The sequence below is a fragment of the Erythrolamprus reginae genome, chromosome 2 (assembly GCF_031021105.1).
Source record: "Erythrolamprus reginae isolate rEryReg1 chromosome 2, rEryReg1.hap1, whole genome shotgun sequence".
NCBI lineage: Eukaryota > Metazoa > Chordata > Lepidosauria > Squamata > Dipsadidae > Erythrolamprus > Erythrolamprus reginae.
In genome coordinates this window covers 17,055,560-17,081,690 of record NC_091951.1, presented here as the reverse complement: position 1 = coordinate 17,081,690, position 26,131 = coordinate 17,055,560, and the positions used below count along the sequence as shown (strand labels likewise).

At 45.6% G+C, this 26,131-nt stretch overlaps 1 protein-coding gene and 1 pseudogene across 1 annotated transcript in view; one reads left to right on the top strand and one right to left on the bottom strand.

The window, feature by feature from the left end:
* LOC139159796 (zinc finger protein 721-like) overlaps positions 1–26,131 on the bottom strand; it is a 47,476-nt pseudogene that overhangs the window by 13,170 nt on the left and 8,175 nt on the right.
* Positions 470–26,131, top strand: part of LOC139159795 (zinc finger protein 271-like) — a 42,244-nt gene continuing 16,582 nt past the window's right edge. Inside the window, exons 1-4 of the mRNA XM_070737187.1 lie at positions 470–583; positions 2,999–3,832; positions 7,525–7,636; positions 11,816–12,423. Of these exons, the coding sequence (XP_070593288.1) occupies positions 3,158–3,832; positions 7,525–7,636; positions 11,816–12,423 (1,395 nt within the window). The 5' untranslated portion in view covers positions 470–583; positions 2,999–3,157. The remainder of the gene's footprint in view (positions 584–2,998; positions 3,833–7,524; positions 7,637–11,815; positions 12,424–26,131) is intronic.

The following is a 26,131-nucleotide window of genomic DNA, read 5'->3' as shown; positions in this document are numbered from 1 at the left end:
AATATTGTATTTCTTTTATTCACACAATCCCCCCCCGTTAAACCCTTAAAAGAAAAGCCCCCTTTCCCTCCGTGGAGCGAGGTTTCTCCCCCCTTTGCCCAGAGGCTTCCCGTCCAGCCCCGAATCCACCCGGAACCCTCCTGACACGGAGGGGGCACTCGGGGCTACCTTCTTCCTGGCGGGGAGAAGCCCTCCTGGCAGCCCGAGGGAGAGCAGGAGCCCCGCCTGCCCGGAGCGGGGACGAGCAGCAGCCTTGCCGGACACCAAGAATCTGCATAGTCGCCCAAAATGCTGCAATTGAGGATCCTGGAAATTCAGCTCCAATCAACGGGAGAGAAGGAGAACGAGAGGAGAATCCCCACCTCCGGTCATCGGGGTTCCTAGAGAGGCTCCACTGATGACCCTCCCCGCCTCTTCCGTCTCCCGTTTCCTCCTTGGGAGAATGAGTGGGCGGGGCGGTTGAGACGCTCTGGCCCCTCCTTCCTCTCCTCCCCTGGTAGCGACTGCAGTTTCGGAGTCCGGCAAGCGCCGCTTCCCCTTCGGAGGGCGCTGGGTGAGCTGCCTCTTTCCCGACAGGGCGAAGGTGAGACTCTTTGAGCAGGAAGATAGCGTTGGAAAGGCAGAGGGGCGGGACTCCAGCAACTGTCATCCTCCATTGGACTTGGCCGTGGATGATGGATGAGGCTGTATCCCACAGCTGGGGTCAGCGTGAGGGATGCTTGGCGCCTTCCCAGTTGGGGCGAGTTCCCACGGTGGCTCAACCCAGCCTGGGTTGGGTTCGCCCACCCCTGCCCGCCCCTGTGGAGGTTGGAAGGGCCGGTCTGGTGGGCAACGCAACTCCGTCCATGCTTCTCCATTAGGGAGTTTGTGTCCAAATTGGGTGTGAGCTGGTCTTTTTGAGGGTCTGTGTGTTAACATTTTTTGGGTGTGTGTTTGTTAAGGAATGGCATTCTGCATTAGGTCATGGGGGTCTGTTGAGAAGGGTTTGCAGAAGAGTTGCAAACTGCCTCCCCCTCACTCCCAAATAGAGGTTAGTCCTTGACTTTAGTTATCTATTTATTATTTATTTATTTATTATATTTCTATGCCGCCCTTCTCCAGGTGACTCAGGGCGGTGCACAACATTATAAATGCAGCAATATGTAAAGAAATCTAAATTACTACAAAAGAATTAGACAAATTACTAAAAGGTATTTAAAAACCCATTTACAGTCATGCATCCAGTTCAATCATACATAACATTGGCTGGAGACAATCTCATCACTCACGGCCCCCATCCCTGCCGGCAGAGGTAGAGGTCTTAAGAGCTTTACGACTTACAGCAGTTTGTTTAGTGACCTTTCAAAGCCATTGGAAAAAGTGATTTATGACCATTTTTTCATGGTGACAATGATGACCCTGTGGCATTCCCCAGGTCACGTGATCCAAATTCTGATGTCGGGGCAACCGATTCATATGAATGGTTTGCAGTAGCCCCGGGCAAGGGTGATCCGATCGGTTTGCCACCTTTGGACAAGCAAAAGTTTGCTAATTTAAGAACGGCAGCAATTCACTTAATGATGGCAGCAGGAAAAGTCATGAAATGGGGCGAAGCTGATTTAACAAATGCCTTGCTTAACAACACACCTTTTGGGGGGTCAATTGCTGTCATATCTTGAGGACTACCTTCATTGCTTTTGAAGGGTAGTTAAGGGCAGTTGTAGCACTTCCTCCTTCCACCCCCCCAACACACAAAATTGACAGTTTTGCATGAAAGAGAGAGAGAAAGAGAGAAAAAGAAAGGGGAGAGAGAGAAATAAATAAATTAGTTCTGCATTCCCCAGGCAGCTTCCCTAGTTGAAGGACCCAGAGGTTGGGTCTCCTGAATGCTTCGTAACAGTGTTCTTTCAACCTTGGGAAATTTAAGATATGTGGACTCCCAAAAATCCCTAGCTGTCATGCTTGTATCTCATAAACATAGAAACATAGAAATATAGAAGACTGACGACAGAAAAAGACTTCATGGTCCATCTAGTCTGCCCTTATACTATTTCCTGTATTTTATCTTACAATGGATATATGTTTATCCCAGGCATGTTTAAATTCAGTTACTGTGGATTTACCTACCACGTCTGCTGGAAGTTTGTTCCAAGGATCTACTACTCTTTCAGTAAAATAATATTTTCTCATGTTGCCTTTGATCTTTCTCCCAACTAACTTCAGAATGTGTCCCCTTGTTCTTGTGCTCACTTTCCTATTAAAAACACTTCCCTCCTGAACCTTATTTAACCCTTTAACATATTTAAATGTTTTGATCATGTCCCCCCTTTTCCTTCTGTCCTCCAGACTATACAGATTGAGTTCATTAAGTCTTTCCTGATAAGTTTTATGCTTGAGACCTTTCACCATTCTTGTAGCCCGTCTTTGGACCCGTTCAATTTTGTCAATATCTTTTTGTAGGTGAGGACTCTAGACCTGAACACAGTACTCCAAATGTGGTCTCACCAGCGCTCTATATAAGGGGATCACAATCTCCCTCTTCCTGCTTGTTATACCTCTAGCTATGCAGCCAAGCATCCTACTTGCTTTTCCTACTGCCCAACAACACTGCTCACCCATTTTGAGACTGTCAGAAATCACTACCCCTAAATCCTTCTCTTCTGAAGTTTTTGCTAACACAGAACTGCCAATGCAATACTCAGATTGAGGATACATTTCCCCGACCCTTGACAGAGTAGCTTTTTATATGCAAGAATTTGTTAGCTTTTAGATCTGGTTGGGCACTTAGAAATATCGAATACTGTATAGGGAATCCTACTTAAGCGAGGGGTGTGTGTGTTGGATTATTGTTGTTGTGAGCCGCCCTGAGTCTACGGAGAGGGGCGGCATACAAATCTACTAAATAAATGAATAAATTAGAAGACCTGCCTGGTTCCTTCCAACTCCGATGATGAAATGATTAAAATGCTAATTGTTGGATAGTCTTTTTCCCATTTCTCCCATCTTCTCTTTCCCGTAGGAAAAAAACATTTTGGAAAAACAACTACTTCTCTGACCGAGCGAGTGAGCCCGTTCGGGGAAAGAAAAGTTTCCTCCGACATAAATCCACGGATTGGCAGGACGTGTTTGCAGGCTTCCCCTTTCTTCATTTTGGAGAAGAAGCAGAAGGGAGAAGGTGATGGCCACGCTGAGCGCCTTGGGTGAGATCCAGGCGAAACGCATGTGGGAATTTTTCCCCAAGAAACTGGGAGGGGAGATGCTACAGATGGACACGGAATTACCCCAACATTGGCAAGACCTGATCATAACCGCAGGTTCTCTGCATACTGGCTGGGGCGGCAACCAGGCTCCAGAAGAGCCCGCCCCCTGGGATGACCCCAAGGGTTTCCTGGCCTCCTTTGAACAAGTAGCTGAAGCCTGTCAGTGGCCCCGGAAAGAGTGGGCAGTCCGGCTTTTGCCTGCCCTCCGCGGAGAAGCCGAACAAGCATTCAGTAACCTGGAGGCTCGAGACCGGCAGGATTACGGGAAGGTGAAAGCAGCCATCTTGCACCGGGATACCCTGAGCCGTGAGAAGCAACGGCAGCACTTCCGCCATTTACGCTACCAGGAGGCCGAGGGGCCGAGCGGGGTTTACAACCGGCTCCAGGCGCTGTGTCGTCAGTGGCTGAAAGTGGAGAGACACTCCAAGGAGCAGATCCTGGAGCTGCTGATCCTGGAGCAGTTCCTGACCGTCCTGCCTGCAGAGATCCAGAGCTGGGTGCGGGAGAGGGGCCCTGCATGCTGTTCCCAGGCGGTGGCCCTGGCCGAGGATTTCCTCTGGATGCAAAGAGAGTCTTTGAGATGGGAACAACAGGTAAAGCCCTTTGATTTTTACCCCAGATGCTCTACAACAGGAGTGTCAAGTATAAGGCCAGTGGGCTGGATTTAGCCATGGGATGCTTAAATCTGGCCTGTGGGGACAGTTTGGAAAGGACGGGCCTGCAGTGCCTCCGCTGGCCAAAATAGGCCATGCAGATGCCTCATGAGAGTTCTGTGTGGACCATTTTTGTCCTCCCTGGCCTCAAGCCATTTTCAGCTGGGAGAGTGCTGGAGGAGGCCAAAAATGAGGAATGGGGTGAGCTGCACATGCGTCCCCCCCCGGCACCCCATTTTGGCCGGCAAAGTGCTGTAAGAGGCTATCCAGGCCACAAATGGGGAGCGGGGGACCATGAGCGGCCATCCCGGGCCCCATTTTGGCCGTCAGGGTGCTGTAGGAGGCGTCCATCCTGTCTCACCCTCATTCTCTGCCCCCCACCAGTTCGTGGAGGAGAATTACAATGCCAATCCACCTCTCGAAGAAATCCAGTTTGACATTCCATGTCTCTGCCTTTGCAGTTATCCTCAGTTTACAGCAATTTGTTTAGTGACCATTCAAAGTTACAATAGGACTAAAAAAAGTGACTTGTGACCATTTTAAAAAAGTGATTTTTTTTAGCAACCATTGCAGCATCTAATAATTAATAATAATAATAATAATAATAATAATAATAATAATAATAATAATAATAATTTATTAGATTTGTATGCCGCCCCTCTCCGGAGACTCGGGGCGGCTCACAACAATAGTAAAAAACAATATTATGGCGGAACAAATCTAATATTAAAAAGAAGCATATAAAAACCCTATCATATTTAAAAAACCAAACAACACATACATATCAAACATAAATATAAAAAGCCTGGGGGAAGGTGTCTCAACTCTCCCATGCCTGGCGGTAAAGGTGGGTCTTGAGTAATTTACGAAAGACAAGGAGGGTGGGGGCACAATCGCTGGTGGGAGCACAATCTCCACAATCTCCTGATCGAAATTCAGACATTTGCCATCTGACTCATATTTTATGATGGTTCCACTGTCCTCTGTGTGTGTGTGTGTGTGTGTGTGTGGGTATGAGAGAGAGAGAGACGTGATCCCCTTTTGCGACCTTCCAACAAGCAAAGTCATCGGGAAAGCCAGATTCACTTAAGGTTCACCATGGTCCTAAGTTAATAGCTGCAGTGACTCACTTAACAACTGTGGCAAGAAATGTCGTAAAATGGGGAGCAAGATTCCCTCATCACTTATCTCGCTGAGGAACAGACAGGTTGGGCTCAATTGGGGGTCGTAAGGCGAGGACTGTCTGTATTTCTTAATTTGGTAAAACTCCTGCCTTTTGTCCCTGTTAGTAGAAGATCGGCTTTTCTCAGGACATTTGTACAGGTAGTCCTCACTTAACAACCAGTTGGTTTAGTCATGGTAGCTATGATAGATTTCCTCAAAGCTACTTATGACCTGGTATTAAAGACTGCCCTCTTTCAGCCCACCTCCCTTTCTCATCACATGACCACATTATATGACAGCTGACTTCCATTTATAGCGATTTGCAGCATTCTGTGGTCACATGACTTTGATTTTCAGTGATTTCTGATGATTTTTTGGTCTCTCCTTCTGGTTTCTGGCAAGAGGATCCCCTAAAGAAAATGCCTTTGCTTAAACAACCATGGCATTCATTTAACAAGTGGTTGTAAATTCAGGCACGGTCGTATGGTGATCCACTTAATGACCAACCTGACTTAGGACCATAATTCTGGATTCAATTACAGTTGTAAATGGAAGGCTCCCTGTGGCTGGACATAGAGTTGCTATTCTATTCTAACTTCTTCTCCAGGATGCTTCAAGCAGGGTTTTTGAAATCAGCCTCCCCAACCTTAAGCGAATTTATTTTCCCATATTAGGTCAAAAGAGAAAAGATTTAGCATAAAATGAGCAAAGGCCTGTAGCATATCTTTTAGGAAGACAGATCGGTCCTTCCTTCCTTCCTTCCTTCCTTCCTTCCTTCCTTCCTTCCTTCCTTCCTTCCTTCCTTCCTTCCTTCTACCCTCCCTCCCTCCCTCCTTCCTTCCTTCCTTCCTTCCTATTTTTCTCCTTCCTTCCTTCCTTCTTTCTTTCTTCTTCCTTCTTCCCTCCCTCCTGATTTCTTCCTTTCTTTACTTCCTTCCATCATTCTGTCTCTCTCTTTCTTTCTTTTTCTTTCCCCTCCCTCCCTCCTTTTCTATCTCTCTTTTCTTTCCCTTTCCTTCCTCCCTCTCCCTCCCTCTTTTTTCTTTCTCTTTCTTTCTTTCTTTCTTTCTCTCTTTCTCTCTCCCTCCCTCCCTTCCTTCCTTTCTTCTCCCTCCTTTTCTCTCTCTTGTTTGTTTGTTCATTCATTCATTCGACTTCTATGCCGCCCAATCCCGAAGGACTCAGGGTGGCTTACAACAGTGATAAAAATACAATAAAATAGATACAAAGATAACAGATGGCGAACATTTCTAAACTAAAACATTGTAAAACGAAACCCCATAAAGATAAAAAACAGTCACCATCATACACATGCACACCATTCTTTCTTTCCTCCCTCTTCTTTCTTTCTTTCTTTCTCTTTCTTTCTTTCTTTCTTTCCTTATTCTTATTTTTCAGTTTCTTTTTCTTCCCTCCTTCCTTCTCTGTCTTTCTTCCTTTTTCTTTCTCCTTCCTCCCTCCCTTCCTCCCTCCTGCTCCCTCCCTCCATTCTTTCTTGCTTTCTTTCCATTCTTTCTTATTCCAGTCCATTCTTCCTAATTGCTCATCTCCCTCCGGGAAGGGCTCTGGGCAGTGTACAATTCAATCAACAACATTAAATATTGAAATCAGAATAATTTAGGATTTAAAAAAAATAAAACAATAAAACAACATTCTAAAATTTCTAGCAGATGACGAATTACAAGATGGGAACGGTTGGGTTTCTCATGGGGCCAGCCGGCTCCATGATTATCAGGTTCTCCTGTGTCCCTCACGCAAGGTTTCATAGCAAGGATTTGACCCCTTTGCGGAAGATTAGATTAGATTAGATTAGATTAGATTAGATTAGATTTATTGGATTTATATGCCGCCCCTCTCCGCAAACTCGGGGCGGCTCACAACAAAGTAAAAACAATACATAATAGCAAATCCAAAACCCACCAATCCAATTATAATTTTAAGCTAAAAAATTCATAAAAAACAACCTCAGAATATTAAAAAACAAGCACACAATCAATCTAACACCAAAACAACATGGGCAAGGGGAAGATGTTTCAGTTCCCCCATGCCTGACGGCAGAGGTGGGTTTTAAGGAGTTTGCGAAAGGCAGGGAGGGTGGGGGCAATCCTAATCTCAGGAGGGAGCTGGTTCCAGAGGGTCGGAGCCGCCACAGAGAAGGCTCTTCCCCTGGGTCCCGCCAGACGACATTGTTTAGTTGATGGGACCTGGAGAAGGCCAACTCTGGAAGGCCAAAAGACGGGGGTCTTTTCTTATCTCTGAGAGCAAGGTGTTCCCCAAAGCAGGGGCAGCGGTATAAAAGGCCCTCCTCTTTGATCCTGCCAGTCAAAATTCTTTGACTGGTTTCGCCTGTCGCGTGACTTCCCTGCCTGAACGCGTGTGACAGGCTGAGGCCCCAGGCAAGCTGTCATTACCTTGCTTTCCCTGTTCCTAAGTTCTTTACCGTGTTTTGATCTTGTCTGTCATTGCAGGGAACCACAGCAGCTGTTCCCTCAGCCAAGGTCGAGCTGGATTCACCTGACAGTGGAGGAATTCTCCCGAGACCATTCCTGGAGAAAGAGGAGAAAGCTGGAAATTTGTGCGGTGGGTAAAAAAAACAAAGATTCCTGTGTTTCCATGCAATAAACCGAAGACAAATTTGTAAGTTTTCCTCCCTCTGTATACCAGGCTTTGGTGCCCTCCACATATTGTGGGCTGCAACCCTGCAGGCTGCTATCTTTTTTTCCCCAGTTTATTTTTCTATTTTAGTATATACATTTTTGAAAAAATACATAACCATATTTTTCAGATTATAAGACCCACCTTTTCCTCTCTAAAAGAGGCTGAAAATTTGGTTGCATCTTATACTCCAAATATAGATTTTTTTAAAAGCTTTTTTTCCCTAGCCCATGCGTGGTACTACTGAGACTAGACTTTCAATCCTGGGCCTAGAAAGTTTAGAACTAAGACGCCTTAAACAAGATCTAAGTATTGCCCACAAGATCATATGCTGCAACGTCCTGCCTGTCGGCGACTACTTCAGCTTCAACCACAACAACACAAGAGCACACAACAGATTTAAACTTAATATTAACCGCTCCAAACTTTACTGTAAAAAATATGACTTCAGTAACCGAGTTGTTGAAACATGGAACTCATTACCGCACTCCATAGTGTCATCCCCAAACCCCCAACACTTTACCCTTAGATTATCTACGGTTGACCTATCCAGATTCCTAAGAGGTCAATAAGGAGCGAGTGCACTAGGGTGCCTTCCGTCCCCTGTCCTATTGCTCTCCTATATCTCCTATACCTTTCTTCTATTCCTATATCTCTTCTTCTATTCTTTCATTGATATGTTCTATTACTATATCTTCTTTTCTATTATTTCTTAGATATATTTTACTATGAGTATCTCCTCTATAACCTTCATCATGTATTTTACTATGTGTATATAGATATATACCCACTAAAACCCTCATTGTGTATTGGACTGACTAAATAAATAAACAAACAAACAAACAAACAAACAAACAAACAAACAAACAAACAAACAAATAAATAAATATTGAAAAAAATCTTCCCAGCTCTTCCCGGCTTGCAGCCTTATTTTCATTGCTACTCCTTCTGAAAAAGGTTTCTTCCCCCCAGCTCTAAGTCTATGCAGGTTTGTTTTCATTGCTACTCCCTCCAAAAAAGGTTTTTTCAGCTCTAATGAGGTGCTATTGATCTACCCGGCTTGCAGGATTTATTTATTCCCGTTCCCTCCAATTTTTTTCAACCCTATTATTATTATTTATTAGATTTGTATGCCGCTCCTCTCCGTAGACTTGGGGCAAACCAGAAATTCAGAAAAATGCACTTCCAGTTGGCCATTGGGTTGTTTTTTTGCACTCTGGAGGGTTCAGGAAGCTTCCTGAAGCCCTGGAATGAACCCCCCCCCCCACACACACACACAGCACAATGGGCAAACCGGAAGTGCATTTTCCAAACTTCCGGTTTGGCCATTCAGGCATTTTTTTTCACATGCACTGGGTGTGTGCGCGCATGCGTGGGGTATTAGGGAAGGGATGTTTATCTATCTATCTATCTATCTATCTATCTATCTATCTATCTATCTATCTATCAGCAGCAGCATTATCTTTCTGTCTGTCTGTCTGTCTGTCTATCTATCTATCTATCTATCAGCAGCAGCATTATCTGTCTGTCTGTCTGTCTGTCTATCTATCTATCAGCAGCAGCATTATCTGTCTGTCTGTCTGTCTGTCTGTCTGTCTGTCTGTCTGTCTGTCTATCTATCTATCTATCTATCTATCTATCTATCTATCGTAGACTCGGGGCGGCTAACAACAATAATAAAACAGCATATGACAAATCTAATATTTAAAATAACTAAAAACCCTTATTAAAAATCAAACATACATACAAACATACCATGCATAAATTGTATAGGCCTGGGGGGAAAGGAATATCTCAACGTGTACGCTTGCTAGCACATACACACACACCCCTTTTGGCGTGCGAACCAAAAAAAGATGCCAGCACCGGTATAGGGCCATGATGGCGGCACGCAAAGCCTTCTCTGCTGGCACGCGTGCTGTCGCCTTGTGGCATTTCTTTTGTGAGCTTGTTTTCCTGCAAATGATGAAACAGAAGCTCCTGAAAGAAAAAAATCTTAACTCTTGCCGTGCTGCCAGGGTTGGTATGCCCCACCTCTTGCCATCCAGCTGGTCTTCAGGTCTCCGCTGTGAAGGTGTGCATGTCAGTACATGCGTATGCATGCTTATGCATGCACACATTTACATATAATCTCGCATGTGCATATGTCCGCACACACACACACCTTTCAGTTTGGACATGTATGCGCAGTTTGGGCACTGGGCATCTAAAAGGATCGCCATCACTGGTGCAGCTTTTCCTCTCTGAGCAAGACAAGGTCCCTTCCAACTCTGCTATTCTATGTTTTCTCCCGATTTGCCCTCTTCAATCATAGAAACATAGAAGACTGACGGCAGAAAAAGACCTCATGATCCATCTAGTCTGCCCTTATACTATTTTCTGTATTTTATCTTAGGATGGATATATGTTTATCCCAGGCATGTTTAAATTCAGTTACTGTGGATTTACCCACCACGTCTGCTGGAAGTTTGTTCCAAGGATCTACTACTCTTTCAGTAAAATAATATTTTATTTATTATTAGAGTTGAAAGGGACCTTACAGGTCATCAGGTTCAACCCCCTGCCTGAGCAGGAAATCCTACAGCACCCCAGCCAAATGGCAGTCCAATCTCCTCTTGAAAATGTCCAAAGTTGGGGAGTCCACAACCTTCGCTGGCAGGCCGTTCCACTGGTTGATCGCTCTCACTGTCAGGAAATTCTTTCTTATCTCCAGGTTGAATCTTTCCTTGGTCAGTTTCCAACCGTTGTTCCTCGTCCGGCCCTCTGGTTAGCCTTCTCCGGGTCCCGTCAACTAAACAATGTCGTTTGGCGGGACCCAGGGGAAGAGCCTTCTCTGTGGCGGCCCCGACCCTTTGGAACCAACTCCCCCCAGATATCAGAGTTGCCCCCACCCTCCTAGCCTTTCGTAAGCTCCTTAAAACCCACCTCTGTCGTCAGGCATGGGGGAATTGACATGTTCCCTCCCCCTAGGCTTATAAAATTTATGCATGGTACGCTAGTGTGTATGATTGGTTTTAATTTGTGGTGTTTTTAAATTAATTTAAATATTGGATTTGTCTTACATTGTATTGCTATTGCTGTGAGCCGCCCCGAGTCTGCGGAGAGGGGCGGCATACAAATCTGATTAAACTCAAACTCAAACTGGTGCCCTGGAAAACAGTGTGTCCCCCTCCTCTCCGTGGCAACCCCTTAAGTACCTGTATACAGCTATCATGTCCCCCCTAGCCCTTCTTTTTACTAGACTATCCATGCCCAGTTCCAGCAACCTTACCTCGTATGACCTGGTCTCTAGTCCCCTTATCATTTTAGTTGCTCTTTTCTGCACCCTCTCTAGAGTCTCTATATCTTTTTTGAAGTGTGGTGACCAGAACTGGATGCAATACTCCAGGTGCGGTCTGACCTCATGTTGCTTTTGATCTTTTCACCAACTAACTTCAGATTGTGTCTTCAACACTTCCCTCCTGAACCTCATTTAACCCTTTGACATTTAAATGTTTCGATCATGTCCCCCCTTTTCCTTCTGTCCTCCAGACTATACAGATTGAGTTCATTAAGTCTTTCCTGATACGTTTTATGCTTAAGACCTTCCACCATTCTTGTAGCCCGTTTTGGACCCGTTCAATTTTGTCAATATCTTTTTGTAGGTGAGGTCTCCAGAACTGAGCACAGTACAGTGTTCCCTCGATTTTCGCGGGTTCATACTTCGCGAAAAGTCTATACCACGGTTTTTCAAAAATATTAATTAAAAAAATACTTCGCGGGTTTTTCCCCTATACCATGGTTTTTCCCGCCCGATGACATCATATGTCATCGCCAAACTTTCATCTGACTTTAATAAATATTTTTTTAATAAACTTTAATAAATAAACATGGTGAGTAATGATCTAAATGGTTGCTAAGGGAATGGGAAATTGCACTTTAGGGGTTTAAAGTGTTAAGGAATGGCTTGTGATACTCTTCATAGCCAAAAATAGTGTATTTACTTCCGCATCTCTACTTCGCGGAAATTCGACTTTCGCGGGCAGTCTCGGAACGCATCCCCCGTGAAAATCGAGGGAATACTGTATTCCAAATGTGGTCTCACCAATCCTCTCTTTATTTCAGCAGGTGACGTCCGGCAGAGCGAGAACGGCAGGGGACTTTTGAAAGTCGCCTCCGACCGAGCCGAGCCGCTAAAGCTGGAAGAGCTACGCCCGCTGAAGAGGACAAGAAGAAACTACCTCACGGATAAGTGTAAGAAAAACATGGCTTCCCAAGCGGCGGGATTCCATAACGTTTCCTTCCCTGAAGAAAAGCCGACGGAAAAGAGAAAATACAAGTGCAACGTTTGCGGGAAATTCTTCAGCTACAAGTCGAGCCTGAAGATCCACCTGAGGATCCACACCGGGGAGAAACCGTACAAATGCTTGGAGTGCGGGAAGAGCTTCATCCGCAGCGACCTCCTGGCCTCCCATCAAAGGATCCACACGGGGGAGAAGCCCTACAGCTGCTCCTTTTGCGGCAAGAGCTTCTGCGACTTGTCCACGCTGATCAAGCATCGGAGGATCCACACGGGGGAGAAGCCGTACATCTGCGTGGAGTGCGGCAAGAGCTTCAGCCAGAAGGCGATACTCAACTCCCACCAGAGGATTCACACGGGCGAGAAACCCCACAAGTGCGGTGAGTGCGGGAACAGCTTCAGCCGGAGCACTTACCTGGCTTCCCACCAGAGAGTCCACGTAGGGGAAGGGATGTATCCACATGTAGATTGTAGCCACCTGGACCAGCCCAAATTGATTCACTCCCCCATCGTTCCTGCGGAAGAGAAGACCTATAAATGCCCCGAATACAGTCAGAAGTTGAAGCAGCATTCGCCGTGCTTGGCCCACCAGAAAATGTATGCCTTGGGCAAAAGTATCAGCGTTTTCGAATGTGGAGACAAGATTCAGTTGGAAGCCATGGCTTGCGAGACTTCGGAGAAGCTGAGTGATTAGCCACTGGGCTGCTCTCCATTGGCAAGGGGATTTTTTTTCTCTCCTGGCGACTGGAGAAATTTTATTATTATTATTATTATTATTATTATTATTATTATTATTATTATTTATTGGATTTGTATGCCGCCCCTCTCCGGAGACTCGGGGCGGCTAACAGCAATAATAAGACAGTGTACAATAATAATCCAATACTAAAAACGATTAAATTTCCAATCCAGTTGGCGTTAAAGCAATATGGGAAACTACCACGGTTTGGGGGAGTGTGTGTGTGTGGGAAGATTTGAACTATTTGTCCCTTTCAGAGAGTTGTGCACTAAGGAGCTTACACAGTGCTGCTTTGGGGGGATAGCAAAAGCACTTAGACTTCTATATCGTTCCACAGAAGCTTTGAAGCCCCCTCAAACCGGTTTACAGAGTCAGTCTGTTGGCCCCCAACCATCTTTTATTTTATTTATTTTTTATTTATTAGATTTGTATGCCGCCCCTTTCCGTAGAGTTGGGGTGGCTCACAACATAATAAAACAATTCATAACAGATCTAATAATTTACAATTTAAAATTTAAAGTAGTTAAGAAAACCCCATTTTTAAGCAGACATACCTACAGCCCTACAGCTGCTCCTTTTGCCATACATACCCTACAGCTGCTCCTTTTGCCAAACATACCATACATAAATTATATAGGCCCGGGGGAGATATCTCAATTCCCCCATGCCTGATGACAAAGGTGAGTTTTGAGGAGTTTACGAAAGGCAAGGAGGGTAGGGGCAGTTCTAATCTCTGGGGGGAGCTGGTTCCAGAGAGTCGGGGCCGCCACAGAGAAGGCTCTTCCCCTGGGGCCCGCCAACCGACATTGTTTAGTTGACGGGACCCGGAGAAGGCCGACTCTGTGGGACCTAATCGGTCGCTGGGATTCGTGCAGCAGAAGGCAGTCTCGGAGATATTCTGGTTCGATGCCATGAAGGGCTTTATCTTGTATCGTAGTTAGCTATCGGTTTCTCAGATTTCAGCCCAGCGCTTCCACTGCCCACCCTCCGTTGCACCTTGTTCCCAAGCCGAGAAACCACTTACACCTGGCTGGCCATTTGATGAGTCTAAATCAGGGGTGTCAAACTCAATTTCATTGAAAGTTGTGTTTTGACCTGCAGGGGTGGTGTGGCTGGGGGAACATGGCCAGTTTGACGTTACATGTGCTGGGGGGATGCTGTGGGTGGCCCGAGTGCTCTGCCAGCAAAAATGGGTTCCCAACAGAGGTGGGTTCCTGCCGGTTCTATAGAAGATAGTGTGAGTTTCCCCCCGCTCGCCGAACCAGCAGCGATGGGCGGCTGGGCATGATCCCAAACTGGCGCTCTCGGCAACGCCATGGGTACCGCCATCTTGTTTTTCCTGGGTTTTCCAGCACTGTGCATGCTCAAAGGGTGCAATGCATGTGCCCACGTGGCGTGGGAGGAAGTGAACTGACAGCGAGCTAAGTCAGAACTCACCCCAGGCTCCCGAACTCTGTTTTTATTTATTTATTAGATTTGTATGCCACCCCTCTCCGTAGACTCGGGGCGGCTAACAACAATAATAAAAACAGCATATAACAAATCTAATATTTAAAATAACTAAAAACCCTTATTAAAAACCAAACAAGCACACACACAAACATACCATGCATAAATTGTATAGGCCTAGGGGGAAAGGAATATCTCAATTCTCCCATGCCTGACGACAGAGGTGGGTTTTAAGGAGCTTACCAAAGGCGAGGAGGGTGGGTGCAATTCTGATCTTGGGGGGGGAGCTGGTTCCAGAGGGTTGGGGCCGCCACAGAGAAGGCTCTTCCTCTGAGTCCCGACAAACGACATTGTTTAGTTGACGGGACCCGGAGAAGGCCAACTCTGTGGGACCTAACCAGTCGCTGGGATTCATGCGGCAGAAGGCGGTCCCGGAGATATTCTGGTCCGATGCCATGAAGGGCTTTATAGGTCATAACCTACACTTTGAATTGTGACTGGAAACTGATCGGCAACCAATGCAGACTGTAGAGTGTTGGTGTAACATGGGCATACGTAGGGCAGCCCATGATTGCTCTCGCAGCTGCATTCTGCACGATCTGAAGTTTCCAAACACTTTTGGCCACAACAGCTTCCTGCAACCTTTTGTCAGCGAAAATAGAGCCCTCCCGAGCTGTGTTTTTGCTGGCAGAGGCACTGCAAGGCTGGTGCTTCCCTGTTTACAGGACAGCACTGCAGGCCTTTAGTTTGACACCTCTGGTCTAAATATTGGCCCTTGGAATCATTGGATAGAGGTAGTCCTCGATTTACAACACTTATTTTACTGACTGTTCGAAGTGGCACTGAAAAAAGTGACTTAGGACCGCTTTTCACACGACCGTTGGCAGCATTGCCCATGATCAAAATTCGGACTCTTGACCACTGATTCATATTTATGATGGTTGCAGTGTCCGGGGTGGGTGGGTGGTCACATGATTCTCCTTTTTGCGATCTTCTGACAAGCCAAGACAATGGGGAAGCCAGATTTGCTTAACGGCCTTGTCACTAACTCAACAGCTGCAGTGATTTGCTTAACCACCGAGGCAAGGAAGGGTCATTAAAGGGGGCAAGATTCATTGAACGATTCTGTTGCTCGGCAGGAGGAAGTTTGGGGCTCGTAAGCCGTGCTGTCAACCCGTGGAGAAATATTTTCAACATCTTACCTTTTTATTAAAGCAATATGAGCGGTAACTGGCTTTTCTGTCGTTTGAAATGGGCTGTCTGGTGTATGTATGTATGTATGTATGTATGTATGTATGTATGTATGTATGTATGTATGTATTGATTTGATTTGATTTGTATGCCACCCCTCTCCGAAGACTCGGGGCGGCTAACAACAATAAAAAAGACAATGTAACAAATCTAATATTAAAAAATAATCTAAAAACCCCAATTTAAGAGACCAATCATACAAACAAGCATAGTATGTATAAATTCTATAAGCCTAGGGGGAAAGGAAAAAAAAAATTCAGTTCCCCCATGCCTGACGACAGAGGTCGGGGCAACTCTGATATCTGGGGGGGAGCTGGTTCCAAAGGGTCGGGGCCGCCACAGAGAAGGCTCTTCTCCTGGGTCCCACCAAATGACATTGTTTAGTCGACGAGACCCGGAGAAGGCCAACTCTGTGGGACCTAACCGGTCGCTGGGATTCGTCTTTTGGATACATGCTTTGGAACATGGGGTTTGGGGAGGATCACACAACATGGTTGCCAAGGCAAGGGGCTGCCTGTTCCCCAAGCCCCACCCACCAAACTACACATCCTTTAACAAAAAGACACTTAGTGATTATTCAAAGTTACGATTTACCTCATCAGGGGTAGCTAAATGTCTATGGAGATTCTCAGTCATCCAGGCCATGGTTGTCTTCAAAGACGCTTTTTCAAGAGGCAACTGGACTTTCTGGTGGGTTTTTTTCCTTTGAAGTTGTTTTGCTTCGTGTCCAAGAAGCTTCTTCAGCTCTGACTTCCATTCCACCCCATCCAATCCAAACTGAAGAAAGTTTCTTGGATGAAAAGCGAAATGTCTCCAAAGAAAACGTCTCTCCTGGTGTACATACAATTCAGTTCTGGAGTTCTGACAGTTGAATCCCTCATGATCAAATGACAGCATTTCAAAAGCTCAGCAACCGGTCTGCATTTACGGCTGTTTGCAGCATCCTGCCAACCATTCATTCATTCATTCATTCATTCATTTTTATTTATTTATTTTATTTGTTTGTTTGTTTGTTTATTTATTTATTTACAGTGTTCCCTCAATTTTCGCGGGTTTGAACTTCGCGAATAGCCTATACCACGGTTTTTCAAAAAAATATTAATTAAAAAATACTTCGCGGTTTTTTTCCTATACTATGGTTTTTCCCGCCCGATGACATCATACATCATCGCCAAACTAATAATTTTTGCAAATAAATAACAAAAAAAATAATTATTGTTAATAAATAATTATATGTTTATAAATATCAGGATCACTAAGTGTCTTATTCAATGGTGAGTGCCAGTAATAAGGGTGAGTAAATGGTTGTTAAGGGAATGGGAAATGGTAATTTAGCAGTTTAAAGTGTTCAGGGATGGCTTGTGATACTGTCCATAGCCAAAAATGGTGTATTTACTTCCGCATCTCTACTTCGAGGAAATTCGACTTTCGTGGGCGGTCTCGGAACGCATCCCCTGTGGAAATCGAGGGAACACTGCATTTATTTATTGATTTGATTTGATTTGATTTGTATGCCGCCCCTCTCCATAGACTCGGGATTTGTCTTCAGTTTATAATCTAGGGCAGGTATGGCAAAGCTTTTTTAGCTCGAGTCTTCGGAGAGGGGCGGCATACAAATCTAATAAATTATTATTATTATTATTATTAACGGTCCCCAACCACCGGGGCTGCAACCCATTACTGGGCCTTGAGCAGTTTGGAACCAGGCCTTGGGAGTGAAGGGGGGAGCGTGTGCACCCCCACCTGCGCGAGCGATGGGTAAGCCTGGGCATGCGTGCTTCATTTGTGCAGTGTGTGTACCCTTGCCTGCCACTCGCACACAACCATCTCCTTTCCGCCCCCACCACACCCAATGCACGATGCCAGAAAGTTTGGCTAACTCTGAAGAACAGGTGAAAGAAATGTGCTAAAAAAAGGGAAAGCGAAGGGGAAACACAATGAAAGCCTTCCAGTATAGATAGTCCTCAATTTACATTCATTCAGTGACAGGTTCTCCATTGTTCGAAGTTCACAATGGCACTGAAAAAAGTGACTCTTAGCAACAACAATCACACTTAGTCTTATATATCACTTCACAGTGCTTTACAGCCCTTGCTAAGCAGTTTACAGAGTCGGCCTATTGCCCCCAACAATCTGGGTCCTTGTTTTTGTTGTAACCCACAAGCAGCCCTTGCAGCTGGTAGTGGATCCTGTGTGCGCGCAAGGCGGATGAGGTGATGTCCAAGTATAAGCTAGTATTTCTCAATGTTGGTCACTTTAAGGCAGCGGCCCCCAAACTACGGCCCGGGGGCCGGATGCGGCCCGCAGAGGCAATTTATCCGGCCCACGGCAGCCCACGAGATTTTATCAATAGATATAATAAGCTCCCGAATCTCCTGTCAACTCACCGTGGTCTCCTGCTGAGCGAGGAGGTGGTACAGAGGCAAGGGGCGGGGAGAATAGGAGCAAGATAGAGAGGGGGAGAGAGAAAGAGGGACAGATACAAAGAGGGAGAGAGAAAGAATGAGAGAAAGAAAGAGAGAGGGACAGAAAAAGAAAGAGAAAGAGGGAGAAATAGGAAGAGAGAAAGGGGGATAGATGGAAAGAGTGAGAGAGAGAAAAGAGAAAAATGAGAAAATGATGGAGAGAAAACGAGGGAGAGGAAAATGAAACAAATGAGAGAGAAGGAAGAAAAGAGATGGAAGAGAGAAATGGAGAGGAAGAAGGGAGGGAGGGAAGGAAGGAAGGAGAAATGGAGGGAGTTTGTTGATTTAAGTTTAAATTTACTTGTTAATAAAGAAGTATAAATTACTTTATTACTTAATTATTTAATTACTTCTTTATTTTAAATATTGTATTTGTTCCCGTTTTGTTTTTTGCAGTACAGTGATCCCCCGGTTATTGCGTTCCCGACCATTGCGAACAGGCTAATTTGCGATTTTTCAACCCGGAAGTCAAAACACCATCTGCGCATGCGTGCCCTTTTTTCTATGGGCACGCATGCGTAGATGGCGCTGAGCAGATCAGCTGCTGGGCGGCTTCCCTGGGTCTTCTCCTGACTCCTAAATAGGGGAAGTTCGCCAGGAGTCAGCGGAGAAGCGGCGCGCCTGTTTTAAAAGATCGGAGCCGGCCTGGGGGGCTTTCCAGCAACCCCCGAGCCCCCAACCCGGGCTCGGGGGTTGCTGGAAAGCCCCCCCAGGCCGGCTCCGATCTTTTAAAACAGGCGCGCCGCTTCTCCGCTGACTCCTAAAGCGGGGAAGTTCGCCAGGAGTCAGTGGAGAAGCGGCGCGCCTGTTTTAAAACGATCGGAGCCGGCCTGGGGGGGCTTTCCAGCAACCCCCGAGCCCCCAACCCGGGCTCGGGGGTTGCTGGAAAGCCCCCCCAGGCCGGCTCCGATCTTTTAAAACAGGCGCGCCGCTTCTCCGCTGACTCCTAAAGCGGGGAAGTTCGCCAGGAGTCAGCGGAGAAGCGGCGCTCCTGTTTTAAAACGATCGGAGCCGGCCTGGGGGATCGGAGCCGGCCTGGGGGGATCGGAGCCAGCCTGGGGGGGCTTTCCCTTTCAGGGCGGGCGAGCGGCGGGCGCGGCAGCAGCGAGGAGTTCGCGTGGGCGGCGGGGAAACCCCAATCTTCGGCTCCTCGCTGCTGGGAAGTAAAAACACCATCTGCGCATGCGCAGATGGTGTTTTTACTTCTGCAGCGCTACTTCGCAAAAACCCGCTCGTTGCGGGGGGTCCTGGAATGGAACCCTCGCAATGATCGGGGGATCACTGTACTTTAAATAAGATTTGTGCAGTGTGCATAGGGATTTGTTCATAGGGTTTTTTTATAGTCCAGCCCTCCAACAGTCTGAGGGACAGTAAACTGGCCCCGTGTAAAAAGTTTGGGGACCCCTGCTTTAAGGTATACGGACTTCAACTCTCAGAATGCCAGTGTCAGGCCGAAGCCATCCTGTGGAGTGAGAGACTTTGGCCTGCCATAGTAGATTAGTATTAGGGGGATTGGGAGAGGTAGTTGCATGAGAGGGAAAGTTACTAGTCACAAGAAATTCCTTTCTTAGCGCCCAAGGTCATTTTTTGTTCTGCATCAACTGAAATAAAGAGGAAGTCGGTGGAATCCCTGCTCTCGGACTGGTCCTTGTGATGAACTTGTGGGTGTGGGGGTGTGGGATGAATCTTAACCTGGGTAGGGCACTGGAAGGAAGTTAGTATTGGAATTTGATGTCCGCGCCCCGAATAGCATCTGAGAAATAAATCAGATTCCAGTCCCAATTCTCTCATCCAAGGTTCAATTTATTATCAGAACCATGTTGGTCACGCTGTTGCCATCCCAGTCTTCGGAGAGGGGCGGCATACAAATCAAATCAAATCAAATCAAATAAATAAATAAATAAATAAATAAATAAATAAATAAATACTAACTTCCTTCCAGTACCCCACCCAGGTTAAGGTTCATCTCACCCCCCCACCCCCACAAATTCATCACGAGGACCAGTCTAAGTGCAGGGATTTCACCGACCTCCTCCTCACATCCGTTGCTGCGGAACAAAAGATGACCTTGGACTCTAAGAAAGAAATTTGTTGTGGCTAATAACTTTCCCTCTCATGCAACTACTCCTCCCAGTTTCCATAATACTATTCTACTGTGGCAAGCCAAAGTCTCTAACTCTACAGGAGGGCTTCGGCCTGATACACAGCCAGCATGAGGCATTCTGGGAGTTGAAGTCCACATATCCTAAAGTTGTGGAAGTTGAGAGAAACACTGCTATAGACAAATGATAAAAGATAACATCGCAGTGGGGGTGACTGCTGTAGAGGTATACAGGTAGTCCTCCATTTACAAGCAAAACCGGGCCCAAAATTTAAGCAAACAGGATGTTAAACGAGTTGTGCCCAATTTTATGCCTTTTTTTCGCTTCAGTTATTGACGGTTGTTAGTAATGTTCGCATAGAACATAGAAACATAGAAGACTGACGGCAGAAAAAGACCTCATGGTCCATCTAGTCTGCCCTTATACTATTTCCTGTATTTTATCTTACAATGGATATATGTTTATCCCAGGCATGTTTAAATTCAGTTACTGTGGATTTACCAACCACGTCTGCTGGAAGTTTGTTCCAAGGATCTACTACTCTTTCAGTAAAATAATATTTAATAATAAAATAAAATAAATGGCATGACCATTTTTCACACTTATGACCATTGCAGCATCCCCATGGTATTGTGGTTTACATTCAGATGCTTGACAAATGGTTCACATTTATGACGGTTGCAACGTCTTGGGGTCACATGATCATCTTTTGCGCCGTTCGGACAAGCAAAGTCAACGGGAAACCTGATTCACTTAGCCACCGTGTTACTAATTTAACAACCGCGGGGATTTACTTAACAGAGTAGTGCGGCGGCCTAGAGGTGGAGCTTTTACCTCACAATCAGGAGTGGGTGAGTTCAATCCTAGATAGAGGCTAATATTTCTCTCTGGGCACAATGAGAATATATCCACTGCAAAATTCCACATTGGCGACCAGAAGGGCATCTGGCCTGTTGTGTTTAGCTCTGGCCCAGCTCCTGCCCCAAGGACTGTGGATGTGGGGGAGACATCCACATGCTACAGGCCTGTTTTGCCCCCGGTAGAATATGCTGATGAAGGCTCCTCTGACCAAGAAGACATGAGTGACAGGGAGGAGGAGAGTGTGGCAGACAGCTCAGAAGGATATCAAATATCTAGCTCCTCCTTGGATTCAGAACAAGTTAATGATAGAGCCACACATGCGGAGAGCGATGCATAGGCAACAACAACTGAGAGATTATTATCAAAGAAAATGAGGCCACCTGTGGTTGGGTGGGGCTGTGGTAATTAGTGAGGCTGCTATAAATAGCAGCCTGTGGGTTTGGCCATTGTGGAGGATTATCTGATCCTTGTGTTTCGTGACTGCTTTACTGACTTTGACCTTTTGTGTGCTGATTTTTCCCGCTTTGAAACTAAACCAGAGCAAAGTGTGTTTCACTTTGTGAAAGAAGAAGGACTGTGAATTGCCTCACAGCTGCAAGCTAAGTATCACAGAACTGATAAGGGACTTGTACAAATTACCAGCTTGTTTGGAGACGAGTGCTCTTTGCTATACAAAAAGAGGGCTTAGGTTAAGTGAATTTTCATTATAAAGAACATTGTTTTGAATTTTCAAACGTGTGTGTGTCTGAAATTGTAACTGTGAATTTTTGGGAGGATTCTACCAGAGAGCCCGACAGAACATGGCCAATAAACACTCAGCTCCATGCAATTGCTCCAACTCCACCCCGCAAAGAATTATGGGGTCATTAAACAATCACACACATTCACTTAACAAAGGAGGCAAGAAAAATCATAAAATGGGGCAAAACTCATTTAGCAACATAGATTCTGGGCTCAATTGTGGCCGTAAGTCGAGGACTTACTTAAGCCTTAGAAATGGTGGGCATTGGAAACTGGAACGCAACCGTTGCATTACAAGGAGAGGTTAATTTGTGGGCTTTCTCTCCCGTGTGGATTCTCTGATGTCTAGTAAGATTGGTGCTTTGGCTAAAACTCTTCCCACATGCCAGGCATTTATAGGGTTTCTGCCCCGTGTGAATCCTCTGGTGTTTAACGAGTCCCGAATTATCGCAAAAGGTTTTGTTACAGTCCGAGCATTTGTACGGTCTCTCGCCGGTGTGAATCCTTTGGTGCGACGTCAGGTGGGTGCTCTGGCTGAAACTCTTCCCGCACTCTAAGCATTTGTACTGCCTCTCCCCCGTGTGAATGGTCTTGTGGTTAATGAGGCCCGACTGGTTACAAAATCCTCTCCCGCAATCTGAGCAGCTATACGGCTTTTCCCCTGTGTGGATTCTCTGGTGGGAGGTCAGGGTGGTGCTGTGGCGGAAGCTCTTCCCACATTCGGAGCATCGGTAGGGTTTCTCCCCAGTGTGGATCCTCTGATGTTGAATCAGGCTGGTGCTCTGATTGAAGGTCCTGCTACAACTGGGACAACTATAGGGTTTCTCCCCCGTGTGGGTCCTCTGATGGGAAGTCAGTTGGGTGCTTTGACTAAAACCTTTCCCACATTGTAAACATTTGTAGGGCTTCACACCATACTCAACAAGGTTGCTGTTCTGATGAATAGTTTCCCCAAAACTAGGGTTCTTGCTGAGTTTCTCCCCTAAATGGATTCTCCAATGGTCGCCCTGACAGTGTTTCTGCCTCTCTTCCATTAATTGCCCCGGAATGGTGACTTTATGGACAACTTCCTCCTGGCAGGAAATGGCGACGTCGCTCCTTTTCTCTAAAGGGATCCCTTCGGATCTGTTTGAGCCACCCTGTTTCTGTAAACCTTCTTTGAGCACTTCGATAGGGTTGGTTTCTGAAGGCATCTCACAAGGTTCTGTCTCATCTTCATTCTTCATTTCCCCCACTGGCATAAAAAGAGAAAGAGATTAAAACAGTGGGAGAAGCTGTGCCTCAGATGAAGGACCCACCCTTATTTGTTTTGGTGACATAAGTCAGACCATCTAGATTATATTATATTATATTATATTATATTATATTAATTATATTATATTATATTATATTATATTATATTATATTATATTATATTATATTATATTATATTATATTATATTATATTATATTAGATTAGATTAGATTATATTATATTATATTATATTAGATTAGATTAGATTAGATTAGATTTCTTGGATTTATATGCCACCCCTCTCCGCAGACTCGGGGCAGCTCACAACAATGGTAAAAACAGTACATAGTGACACATCCAATACCCACCAATCCAATTACAATTTTAAGTTAAGAAATTCATAAAACAACCCCAATATATATAAAAAACAAGCACACAATCAATCAAACACCAAAACAACATGGGCAAGGGGGAGATGTTTCAGTTCCCCCATGCCTGACGACAGAGGTGGGTTTTAAGGAGTTTACGAAAGGCAAGGAGGGTGGGGGCAATCCTAATCTCAGGGGGGAGCTGGTTCCAGAGGGTTGGAGCCACCACAGAGAAGGCTCTTCACCTGGGTCCCGCCGGACGACATTGTTTAGTCAACAGGACCCGAAGAAGGCCGACTCTATGGGACCTAACCGGTCGCTGGATTCGTGCGGCAGAAGGCGGTCCCGAAGATATTCTGGTCCGGTGCCATGAAGGGCTTTATAGGTCATAACCAACACTTTGAATTGTGACTGGAAACTGATCAGCAACCAATGCAGACTGCGGAGTGTTGGAGTAATATGGGCATACTTAGAGAAGTCCATAATTGCTCTCGCAATTATCTACATCTAAAAGGCATCCATTTTTCTCTACTGGATGGAAGTCCAGTTCCCCACACCATAGAGCAGTGATGGTGAACCTTTTTTCCCTCAGGTGCTGAAAGAGCGTGGGTGTATACTATTTTGCATGCCTGAGTGTTCACACCTATAATTCAATGCCTGGGGAGAGCAAAGACAGCTTCCCCCACCCCCCGGAAGCCTTTTGGAGGCCAGAAATGCCCTATTTCCCAACTTCCGGTGGGCCCAGTAGATTCATGTTTCTCCCTCCCCAGGTGAAAAACGCCTTCCCCCATTGCCCTGGAGGCTGTCTGGAGGCCAAAAACGCCCTCCCAGAGCCTTGTGTGAGCCAAAAATCAGCTGGCCGGCCCACACATGCACGTTGGAGTTGAGCTAGGGCAACGGCTCACATGCCAGCAGATACGGCTCCACGTGCCACCTGTGCCACCTGTGCCATAGGTTTGCCATCACTGCCATAGAGTCTCCTCCTAGCATGGCGTCTTTTCCATTTACCATCCGGTAACAGGGAGCAACAACAGAGGGATGGAAGAGCCACATGCGGCTCCAGAGCTGCAGCTTGCTGACCCCTGGCCTAGCTCAATACACATCAGGTGGTCTTTGAGAAGATGCTCATCCAGTGAATAGGAACAACTGCCTGCAGTCTGTCCCCCTCCCCCCATCAAATTCATACAGGTAGTTGTCGAGTTACGACCACAAACAAGCCCAACATTTTTATGGCTAAGCGAGACAGTTATTATTATTATTATTATTATTATTATTATTATTATTATTATTATTATTATTATTATTATTATTATTACATAGAAACATAGAAGACTGACGGCAGATCCATCTAGTCTGCCCTTATACTATTTTCTGTATTTTATCTTAGGATGGATATATGTTTATCCCAGGCATGTTTAAATTCAGTTACTGTGGATTTATCTACCACGTCTGCTGGAAGTTTGTTCCAAGGATCTACTACTCTTTCAGTAAAATAATATTTTCTCATGTTGCTTTTGATCTTTCCCCCAACTAACTTCAGATTGTGTCCCCTTGTTCTTGTGTTCACTTTCCTATTAAAAACACTTCCCTCCTGGACCTTATTTAACCCTATTTAATTTAACCCTATTTAATTACTATTATTATTATTATTATTATTATTATTATTATCATTATTATTATTATTATTTATTAGATTTGTATGCCACCCCACTCCGTAGACTCGGGGCGGCTCACAGCAACAGTAAAAGCAATCTACAATAACAAATCTAATAATTAAAATATCTAAAAAACCCTTATTTAAAAGCAAGAGACACACAAACATTTATTTATTTATTTTATTTATTATTTGGATTTGTATGCCGCCCCTCTCCGAAGACTCCATGCATAAACTATATAGGCCAGAGGAGATGTCTCAATTCCCCCATGCCTGACGGCAGAGGTAGGTTTTAAGGAGTTTGCGAAAGGCAAGGAGGGTGGGGGCAATCCTAATCTCTGGGGAGAGCTGGTTCCAGAGGATTGGGGCCGCCACAGAGAAGGCTCTTCCCCTGGGTCTCTCCCGACGACATTGTTTAGTCGACGGGACCCGGAGAAGGCCAACTCTGTGGGACCTAACTAGTCGCTGGGATTCGTGTGGGAGAAGGCGGTCCCGGAGACTGCGTTTTGTCCCATTTTATGACCATTCTTGTCACAGTTGTTAAGGGAATCACTGCAGTTGTTAAGTCAGTAACACGGTTGTTAAGTGAATCTGGCTTCCCTGTTGACGCTGCTCGCAAAAGGAGGGAATCGCATGACCCTGGGACACAGCCACCATCATAAACGTCTTCAGAGAGGGGCGACATACAAATCTAATTAATAATAATAATAATAATAATAATAATAATAATAATAATAATAAATATGAGTCAGTTGCCAAGCGTCTGAATTGTGATCACGCAATCGCGGGGATGCTGCCACGGTCATGAAAAAACGCTCATAAGTCACTTTCATCAGTGCCGTTGTAACTTCAAACGATCAACGACCATCTTTTTTTACAGCCTTTGCCTTATCCACCTTTAACCAATCTATAAAACTTTGTTTTCTTTCTCTAGATTTTGGTTCATGGCAGGGGTGAAACACTCCTGCTTCGCTCGTGCCTGTCAGTCGTTGGAGAGACAGTCGCGAAGAGAACGTGAAGCTCCGCCCACCTGCCCAGATGCCACCATTTGGGTTCTTTTACCCTCTGCGCCTGCATAGAAGCTTCCCTGATGCCTCCAGAGTGCAAAAAAACAGCACAACAAGCAAATCGGAAGTCCGTTTTTCCGAACCCCCAGTTTACCCGTTTTTTCACTGTCCCAGGCTTCAGTGAGGCCTATGCGCATGTGCGGAGGTAGGGGGAAGAATGGTGCACATGTGGAGGGGAGGGAATGGGTGTGGGCATGTGTACATGTGCTA